Source organism: Centruroides vittatus, unplaced genomic scaffold (assembly GCF_030686945.1).
Source record: "Centruroides vittatus isolate TY-2023 unplaced genomic scaffold, ASM3068694v2 contig_1215, whole genome shotgun sequence".
Classification (NCBI taxonomy): Eukaryota; Metazoa; Arthropoda; class Arachnida; order Scorpiones; family Buthidae; genus Centruroides; species Centruroides vittatus.
In genome coordinates this window covers 1350773-1361927 of record NW_027120777.1, presented here as the reverse complement: position 1 = coordinate 1361927, position 11155 = coordinate 1350773, and the positions used below count along the sequence as shown (strand labels likewise).

The following is an 11155-nucleotide window of genomic DNA, read 5'->3' as shown; positions in this document are numbered from 1 at the left end:
TTTTTACGTCGTTTTTTGAAATAATATATTATTTTATTTTCTTAAAATTCTCATTCGTTAGTGTAGTAGTGTAGAAATATAACGATAAAGTCCTTAAATAAAGTTGCCTCATTATATTAATATTATATTGTAGAAATAAGAAACAAACTCAAGCACTTTATTTGTATAATATTATAGTGATATTTATTTCCATAAAATATTACAAACCTTTTTTATTTGTACACATATAATGGAAGTCGTATATAACGAATCGTGCAGTTTGTTACTTCGAGAATAATTAATTTTTTTTATATTCTTAGAATTATTAGTATTATTTGCCATTCCTTACTTTTTTTAAACAATTATTTCAACAATTGTTTATTGAAATTTACTCGTTTATTGTCTAAAAATACAGCAACTATACAGACAACAACCAATACATCTCCTCGTATAAACATTATTTAAATAATTAACCTCTCTTATTATACTATAAACAGTAAAATTCTCAATTAACAGAATGAAATTTCATTTGTTTTTCCTCAAAATACAGTACATTTCTTCAATTTTCTCTAAACGAACCATGCACAAAATTTACATTTAAATTACACAGTCACAGTTTATTTACAGTTCTAAAACTATTTAGTGCGTTTTTTTATATCACTCGAATAGTTTAATATACATTTTATATGGATTAATATAGTATTTTTACATAAATAATTCCATAATAAACATAAAAGGAAACGTATAACAACATCCATTTTCTATACTAATGGGTCATTTATGAATATTTTTCATAACGCAATCTTAATAAATGATATGTGCTTTTTAAATGAAAGATAAAGGATATAAACTTATTTTTTATCTTGTTATATCATCCATTGAAGGGGTAGATAAATAACATCACTGACAAGTACTCTAATGACATTAAATGGTTCCTCTTATAAATTAAAGAAAAACAAATTTCAGGAGATTGTGCTTTCTTTTAATCTGATTAATTGAAGGAGAACGATGATTAAGCAAGAATAATATTGATTAATTAACGAGATTTCTTACAATTTCAGCATGTGTAAGTTTAATTTGGTTACACAACGTCTTAGCTTCCAGTTTTTTTAGAAATTGTATTGATTATAGGAAATTTTATTGATCTTTCTTGTAAATTTCTGTTATTATAGGATATTTTCTTGAAGTTATCCTGATTTATACGACATTTCCTTGATGCTTTTTAAACATTATCCTGGTTACAAAGGAAGAAATTAAGAAAATTTTATATAATAGGAAGATTTATTAATGTTTTATTAATTATTTTCGTAATATTTAAGACAATGTTTCACTATATTAAAATTGTTTTTTAGTTCTTTCTTACAATAATAAATATTTTATATTTATCAAAGAAATAATAAGCGCTAGAATTTTAAAATATTTCAATCGAAATTGTGCTAATTTTCAAAACATTTTACCAAATAATTAAATAATTTTATATCCCGAAGCATTGTTACTTCATATAAAATTAAGTCAAGTGTAGGTTTAAAAGTATTTTGGAGGGCCAAATGATTTTAAGATATAACATTAAAGAGGCTCTTCGTCATCGAATTAATATACTTAAAAGCATAAAGTGATGCTAGACCCTAATATTAGCTTGTTCAACATTTTTAATGCAAATACGAGGTTATGATTTAAATAATAATACTAAATATGCCTTCGTTTTATTAAGAAATAACTTTAAATTTTATTTTGATACGTATATTTGTTGCTTCTCTTCTCGTTTTTCTGATTCTCTCAATTCGGATCCTCTCTGTTCTGAATCAAGAGAAGAGAATACGAATCTTTCTGCATCGTTTAGCAGGATGAAATAAGCTTTAAAATTTTATAATTTGACTATAAATCTATAGGAAGAACATTTTAATGCCATTAAACAGTTTATTAGTTTCGTGATACCTCCTCTCTCACGCAATGGAAGATAGTAAATAACGTTCCATCTCTGATATAGATATAGGAAGATCTTTCTATAAGCTCATTAGTATTGAAACTTGAATCTAGATATATTAAGCGAGAGTTAAGCTTATTAAATATAAAAATATTTTAATTTCTTTTGAAATTTTAACAATGGCATAAGCCGATATTATTAATGATAATGGAATGAAATTAATTATAGATGTTTCCCATTTATATATTGCATAATAATCTATTTTAATATATAAGAATTTAAAACATAGTTTCTTATAGTGCTAAATAATATATTTATTCAGGTTATGAGTTAGTTTTTTTTTAATCCCAGCTTCTATGTGAGTAACGTCTAAGATTATAGTGCGCTTGGCTATATCTACAGTGCAGATGTGCTTTGGTATCTTATCCTTCGATGATAATTGATCCCAAATATATGTTCGCCTTGACACAATTACCGTAAATAGTATGGCCAATAAGCAATGTTAAAGAGTAGAAAGAAACTTGGGAATGCTATTCGGCAATAGTGGTCAATTCGCTTGGCTTGAATTTTATGAATGTTGACATCCGGAATTGGGAATTGATGCTGATTGCTCTCTGTTGACGGTAATCCAACATGTACCGGATTACTCTAATTGTAAACATATTAAAATTGAATTATTGAGTTTAAAATTGAATTTAATTTGATGAATAAGTTAAACAATTGCTACACTTACTTGATCTTTAGCAGCCCCATCTTTTCCGTTCATCTAGAGAAAATAAAATAGGAGTTTTTTTAAGCTATGTTATTGATCATAATCATTTGTTTAAGATTATAGAAACAAAATTAAACTATTATAGACCGATTTACAAATAAAATATTTTTTATAAACGAGTTTTATATGATTAATGATTGTATAGCATCTCTTCCGCTTCTTCGAAAGATTGCCAATCTTGAGTTTACTAGATATTAAATTTTATACTGTAAGATTAATTGGGAAAATTATTAACCATTTTGAGAGAGATTAAATTTCCAGATTTAGTATCAGCTTTTGCTCGATTTGGATGCTTCCTCCATAAATAATTAACGAAAGTAAATTCCAATACTGCTGCAAAGACGAAGGATGTACAAGCTCCCATCCACACATCCATTGCCTTGACATATGATACTGGTGGTAAATTGCTCTGGATTCCTGCCCCTTTAGAAGTAATAGTCAAAAGCGTCGTGACTCCGAGTGTAATTCTCGCTGGAATTGATTCAACATCAAGCCAGAAAGATACCCAAGAGATTACAACAATAAGAGCAGTTGGAAGATAAGACTGAACTAAGTGGTGGCCTATTGATCTTTGCAAGTTGAATTCGGCACGCAAACAGCTGTATTCACCTATGGAAAAAAAATAAACGTTTCCATAATTGAAGCATCTATATCGGATATTATTCCATTGAATGGTGAAAAAAATCCTTACTTATTTCTCTAAATTACAAATTTTAAGTCTATAAACGAAACGGAATATAAATGAAATGAAACTTGATAAATGCGCTTTACGATATTTAATATTATTTTTGAAGTTTTATTAGGCTGCAATTTAGATAAAAATATTGTCTCGATTAAGTATAAATGAACTTCCGGTCCAGAACAAAAGTCATGTGATTTCAATTCAAAAATTTTCTCCAGAATGGAGTTAGACGACCGGCATGACTCTGTTCTTATCAGGAAAAGTATGATGTACAGGGGCAAGACGCTACTAATTTGAGATCGAGAGCATATATTTGAAATTTATTGCAGCTCGGCATTGTAACGATGTTTAACGGTTAAAAAACAATAAATCACTCATAATTATCTCGTTTTAAAAGTAAATAAAATATTACTTTAATCAATAAGAGAGATTTATTAAAAATATATAAATTAAAATTAAAATTATAAATTAGCTATTTTCACAGTTAATTTTTTTTTAAAAAGAAGAAATTTAATTTTTAAACTTCCTAAAAAAATTAAATTTTTTCTTACACATAAAATGTTTTTAAAATCTGTTGCCATTATTAAAGGATTAAGAGACATCTCATTTATTCTTGAACTTTCTGACAAATTTTACTTATATTAAAAAATAAAAATTTATATTGCTTTAATTTAAAATTTAATTTTTAGATAATGTGTTCATAATTTATTATTATTTTTCAATAACGCAAATAGGGTAGTTCAAAAATCCGTTGGCACTGTACGTTCCAGAAAGTAAACAATTAGTGAAATCGATGTAATATGCGTATTGAGTAAAAACTATTACATTTTGTAAAGTTTTTTACGTAATAATATAACGAAATAAGAGAGAAATTTATTCTTTACAACGGTTAACTGATTTTTGGGCTAGATCCCTAAAGATTCTCATTATCTTCGATTGACTAAAACTCCATTATCTAATTATGAATATATGTAAAATTATTTATTATGTAAATTATCAAGAAAAATCTGTAATTATTAAAAGTTTAAATATATAATTGTCTACAGTTTAAGTCGCGTATTCAAGTATTGAAGAAGTTATGGTGAATTATAAGCTACTTGATATATAATATGTGTTATAAATTAATTACATTATTGTAATTTAAAACTGTAGCTTAATACATTATGCTAAAATATTCAGACTCAAACCTATTCTTACTCCGAAAGTGTTTATTTTATCTTTATATATTAAAAAAGTTATTCAAATAACATTTAATTTAATTAAAATGATAATCACTACATTGATTTTTAAGATATGTTTATATATATGCATTTAACATGTACAGACGACTTGATATTTTAAGATAAAGCTATACTTTACAGTACAAGAAATTTATATATTTATGTACTGTATAAGTATTGTTAAAACGAAGTTACAATTTATACAAAAGTTGCTACTTCAGACGATAAAATACATCGTCTAAACTGTAAATTCTTGATAGAATTTAAGGGTAGGTTGACTTCTATCAATAATTACAAATTGTCCTACAAATATACCGCTTAAAATAAATAGAAAAACAACAACATTAATTAATTATTTTCTCAAATTTCGTTTAGGTAGAATGAATGGCACGTCTGAATTTGTCAATTTTTAATAAAAACAATAAAATTTAACCTGTTTAAAATTAAATAATAAGCAAAATTGCTTATCATGAAGATAATTTATTTGAAAATAAATATTAAAACATGAGTTAAATGAACAGAAAATTATTGAAAAGAATTGCAGAAATCAGAAGAAAATTTTCCAAGATGAATTCTCTAAGAACAGAATCTTAATTAAACTTTTGTATTAAGCATTATCCTTGTTATAAAATTTCATTTATATCTATAAAGAAAGAAAATATATTTAAATTATTTAATGATAAAGATCGGACGTTCCAAAGTAATATTTAAACCAAAAAGATTTAATAATTCCAAATCAAAAATACATCATCAATTTTTGGATTTATTTTCACTTTATTAAATTCTTATTATGAATTTAAGTGAATAATGACAAAGTTTCTTAAAAATAAACAGTATTTATCTTAGAAAAGAACTGTAATTACAATTGATATATATATATATATATAGTGAGAGCTGTGGTTATATTTTTAGTGCATTTATAAGAGTATTAATTCATAACTCACTTTGATAATCTTATAAATGTGCTACTTATACAAACCATTAACTGATTATGAAACATTTTAGAGTATAAAGATGTTCTAGAATTTTAAATTGAATGTACTATATTCATCTGGGATTCAATGTTTCAGATGCTAAAGAGTTTTAACAATAATTCTCATCTTGTAAATTTTATCTTGTAAAGTAACAAAGAGATCTGAAGTACATTATCGGTATGTTTAAATTATTATTATTATTACTTTAATTAGATTAATCATATTCTCTTCGCTTAAATAGAATTAAGAATAAAATTGAAATAATGGCCACTTATTTTTCAAATTAAAATCTTTTATTTATGTATGTAAATATCTTAAAATAATGGAATATAAAAGTTATAAATTCATGTTTAAAGTGAATAGAATTCCTATACGGTGTTACCATTTTAAATATTTAAGTTAAATTATAACTTAAAATTTAATTAGAAGCGCAATTAATAATTTATTTTGATGCAATATAAATTTAACTTTTTAGTTATAATCCTGCAATTCCAGCTTTCCAGTAACGCAATCGAAGCTAATCGGAGAAGATGACATTTAGGGACAAACTCCGGTACAGATTTCACATTAATTGCAGTGAAACGAAAACTATTCACTTTATCTACTAAAAATCTCCTTTTCTGTCAACGTCTTATACTATAAAAAAATCCTGAAATGCATTTTCTATTTTTAAAAGAATTTTAAAAAAACATTTTAAAGTCACATAACGTGGAAATATTAAAATTATCCACGTTATCCAATGACAAATTAAAATTAAAATTAAATAATTCAAGTATTAAATAAAATTGTTCTTTATCTGAATTCTCTATTCTAGTTTTAAACTCGAATATATTATTATATTCGAGTGTATTAAATCAATGATACTGTATATTGGTATTGATTGGATGTAGAATGTTTAAGCGACGATTGATTATATATAGTTAGTTGTAATTTGCAATTTGTGACAGTTTATAACCTATTTGTGTCCATGGCAATGTTCTGTCGGGCTTACATGGTTATCAACTAATCATTTAGCGATAGAGATACGTTATCAAGCTGTTTATATTGCATAATATCAGTTAGTTTGCAATGCACCTTTTTACAAATAATTTAGCTGCATATTTTCAAGCAATAAGCATGTTTTAATCGCTTTAATTATTTCTACAGATTTATTTTACATATATACTGTAATTTTCTACATATTTTATTATTTTTAATCATTTTTTAAAAATATTCGGTGGATTTATTGTGTGATATTTTAACAGAGAAGCTATTATTAAGGGGCACGTCTGCTTTGGGAATGTAGGCAAACGAGTAAAGTTTACGGTTTAAAATAAAGAAATTTAATAAAATTCTCAACTTTTTATTATTTTTTAAAATTTAATAAAGTTATGTCTTACATTCCTTTACTTAGAAACGTAGCATAAAAATAATAAAAGTAGTAAAAGAGTAAGAAACATTTCTGGAAAATTTTTAAATGATTTTTAAACTTAGTTATATTCAAAATAAATTATAAAATTATTTTGTAAACAAAAATTAAATATTTTTCGTAATTTTTAATAGTTATATCCATAATTATTTAATTTAATCACGTTCAATATTAAGTATTTAAAGTAACGAGTTGTCTCTAAATAGTAGTATTTGATGCATGCTTTGCAATAAAAAAATTAAATATTTTTAGATACAAATAATTAAATAGTAAAAAAATATTATTTTATTAAACTTATATAGTTATATATTTATAAATTTACAGTGAAGTGTGAAAGTTTAATTTAAAAATTTAACTTTTTTCAGCATTATTTATTTGTTTTCATCTGTAATAATTGCTACCATTACCTTTAAGTCTTCAGATTCGTTCGGGAGATATTAAGGTAGTGGGGCCATATCTCCCGAACTAATTGTCCGATTTCTTCGAAAATTTACAAATTTATTTCACCCTAATACACATACCTTTCTGTAAAATTTCAGAAATTTTCGACAAAAAACACAGGAGTAATTAAGTTTTAAGTTTGATGAAAAAAATCGTGCCCCATACACAGAAAACACCGTTTTTTGCATTTCTCCACGTTTCAGGGTATCCCGAGTACAAAAGTTTTACATCTTGAGGGGTCAGTTTTTGACCGATCGTCATACTTTCCCTGTTATATACAGTATATAAAACCGAAAAAGTAAAGTGTATTGCATTATAACATTTTTCTTGACGTACATATGTTAAAAATAATTTCACGACTTGCCAATTGTTAAAATTTGGGAATTTATCTTATTAATTACGAAATAAATAGTAGTGAACGTTAGACAAGTATAATTAGGAAGGACCCTCGCCTCTTTATAAATTCAATGAATGATGATTAAAACTAGCATTCTTACTTCTTTTCTTTTATCTCTAGTTTTATTCCTATAAACTAAATTTTTAAAAGATTTTTCTTGCATTTTTTTTCTTATTTCTTTAACATTTAAATTTTTAAATAATAAAATTCTTGTCTTTCATTTTCTTTTAAATTCTTTGATAACATTCACAGAACTTCCTGATATTAATAAATTATTTTTCAAAGCGCATGTTTTAAAGGAAATTTTGTTAAAATAGATTTAAACTCAATAATAATAAATGCATTCTCGTGTTAGGAATTCGTATACTCTACGTATTAAAGTAATTGTCTGTCTGTCTGTCCGTCCTTCGTTAAATTCGTAAAGGAGTAAGATAGATGAAAATCGAGACCAGATATAAGAGCATAGAGATCGGAAGCTCCGAATAATTATATAAAAACTTCCGGTCTGTAAAGGAATATACGTTACCTAAACTGGAAGCGCATAGTATAAACTCCATTAATTAGTAGAGCGTCGTTTATTCGAAAGCGGGTTAACCGAAACGTCGGTTAACCGAAAGCTTTTCAGTCGTTTTCGTTAGGCTTAAAATCGACGAAAATCCAACACGAAGCGACACGCAACGGAGAAAAATTTCAACATAGGATAGGTTAATATAGTTTTTCGTACATAATCGGTTATCCGAACAACCCCAGTCCCCAATTGATTCGGATAAACGACGCTCTACTGTATTCCGGTAATTAATTAATTAATTAAAATTATTTTAATATTAATTTAACATCTACAGGATTTATAAAATAATTTTTAATATTAATCAGAGACATAGAGAGGTGGGATAGAAAAGGGTGTAAGTGCTGTAGGCGCTGTGTGAAGTAATATAGTAAATAATTTTAAAAATTACAAAGAAAATTTAAATGTAAAAAGCGTATTATTCGTCATCTATGCATGCTGTTAAAATATGCAAAATTATATGTATTGCTCTAAGGCGATACACCTCTGCATTTCCTTTATGTAACGTTCTCCTATTATTATTATATTTATACAATTTCTATTGAATATAAACCACATGTTTACTTCATTTCTTTATTGTTTGTTGAATTTAATTTTAATTTTTAACCTAAATATGGCATTTTACATTAAGTTATTTACACGGATTATAAATGTATCCATTTATGTAGAAGATTATATAATTTTTTATAGATACATATACTAATATTTACGGCTTTAAAATACTTATTTTATACGATGAGTTGAACTTTTTAAATTTTTAGACCATTAATTCAGCTTTTTAAATGTATTTAAGTCAAATATTTGTTTATAAATAATAAAATCCAATGCTATCGAACTTATAATCATCGAAATTTGATGATAAAATAATAGAATTTGCATTGCCGCGTTACCTAAATTGCAAACATTATTAATAACTTCTATAAGACGTAACTTCATAAGTTCAAAATTAGAATTTCATCCCGTACTAATTATAAGATTATGGAAATGTAAACAATATCTCGAGGCTCCTGTTCATTAATAAATTACTTACCAATGTGGAATTTTTCTTTACATAAAGAAGTGTTGATATCCTGTATCTCGAACTGCGGTAGCTTCAAAAAATCAAACAGTACAACCGGGTTATGTGCGGCCCATTGCAAATTCAATTCATCTGTCGTCTTGGAAACTAAAGAAAGTAATAAAAACAATTTTAAATTTCAAGAAAATCATGTTTTTTTTTTTGTTTTTTTTTTACAACAAACGATCCTAGAAATCTATAGAATTTTTCTAATTAAGATGCAATGAGATGAGGATGCGGAGGATGCACAATATCGAGGTGTCACGGCAATCAATGTCAGTATTATTATTCCTAATACATGCATAACAGTTTTCGCATTGATTTTTATGATTATAGTTATCAAATTACAACAGATTTATAGGTGCTGGAACAACACACAGACCGTACCAACTGTCTAGTACAGTCATGCCTTGATATAGCTCGCTTCTATCCTCTTTTTTGTATATATTATTAAATAGAGAAGAAAGAAAATTAAGGAAAAAAGTTTGCTTTAACATGCCATGGTTATGTAAATATACAATAAACTTCGATATGGCGCCATACTAATGGGAAAGATCCCGCTATATCGCCAATAAACAAGTATTTATTAGCACTGTAGCGAGGTCTGTACCTTAATGTGCACATTTTAAATGAAATGATTGAAAGTCATTCTTGTAAATATTACGCAGTTTGTCAACAGAATTAAAATGTCGTCCTACTGGTGTTTATTTACAGTCGATAACTTCGTGTTTATTTTCTATTAAAAGATTTATTCTTACAGGATCATTCTATTCCATTAAAAGAATTGTTCTTGCAAGATCATTTTTAATGGAAACGCATTAAAATTTAATGAATGGAGGACTTAATTGTGGTTGTATAATTAACAAATGAATAGTAATATGATGCGGGCGTATTGACTTTTTCCAGAGATGATAAAGAGGCATCCATTATCCTAAATGATGTCTTTCAAACGAGATAATTATATACAGGGAGCATGGCAGTTAGTCTGTAGATTCGAGTTGCAAATGTCTAAAGTAAAGACTATGTTTCAGCTCTATTAATTTTTATATTTAATTAATAAACTCGTTTTGTGTTTTACTCTATTTTGTTGAAATTATATTCTAAACGGTTGATTATGAGTTACAAAATACCAAATTAAAATGTGAATTATTTAATTTTTACCTTTTACTGGAATGTATGGTTTATTATAATAAATTTCCTCATACAAAAAAGCCATTTCGAGACTGAATTGCCATACGAAGAAAGCATATGTTTGCTCCTTCTTTTCTCTATCTTTACGCGCTAAATATGTGTTATTTTATAAAATAAAATAGTAGAATACGTCAAAATTTAAATCCCAGGGAAAAGATAAGATAGATAAACAGTAATTATACATAAAAATAATATGTAAGCGATCGAATTCGATCACTCGACCGCCAACATCGCATCGCTCTCGAGCCTCCATGAGCCTACTCGCTCACAATAACATGTAAATTTATACAAAAAGTACAAAATTTACTTGAAAATTTGACAGAAATCGAAAATTACTCATGTTAAATTACGAACAAGATAAAGGAAAATAATTAAATCTCATTACAAATTTGTCATTAGATAGGAAGAGAAAACTTTTATTTTCTGAATTATAAACTGACAATTTGTTTTTAGAAATTGTCAATTATTATTATAAATTGAATTTATTTTCTTTATAAATTTATAATTTTTATCTAGAAAAGTGAAGTTCTTAATAAAATTTCAAC

General features: G+C 26.1%; 1 protein-coding gene across 1 annotated transcript in view; it reads right to left on the bottom strand.

Moving 5' to 3' along the window:
* Positions 1-1418: 1418 nt before the first annotated feature.
* LOC136986633 (glycine receptor subunit alpha-2-like) overlaps positions 1419-11155 on the bottom strand; it is a 60707-nt gene continuing 50970 nt past the window's right edge. Inside the window, exons 6-9 of the mRNA XM_067284219.1 lie at positions 9393-9527; positions 2911-3284; positions 2637-2669; positions 1419-2551 (exon numbers count right to left, since the gene is read on the bottom strand). Of these exons, the coding sequence (XP_067140320.1) occupies positions 2375-2551; positions 2637-2669; positions 2911-3284; positions 9393-9527 (719 nt within the window). The 3' untranslated portion in view covers positions 1419-2374. The remainder of the gene's footprint in view (positions 2552-2636; positions 2670-2910; positions 3285-9392; positions 9528-11155) is intronic.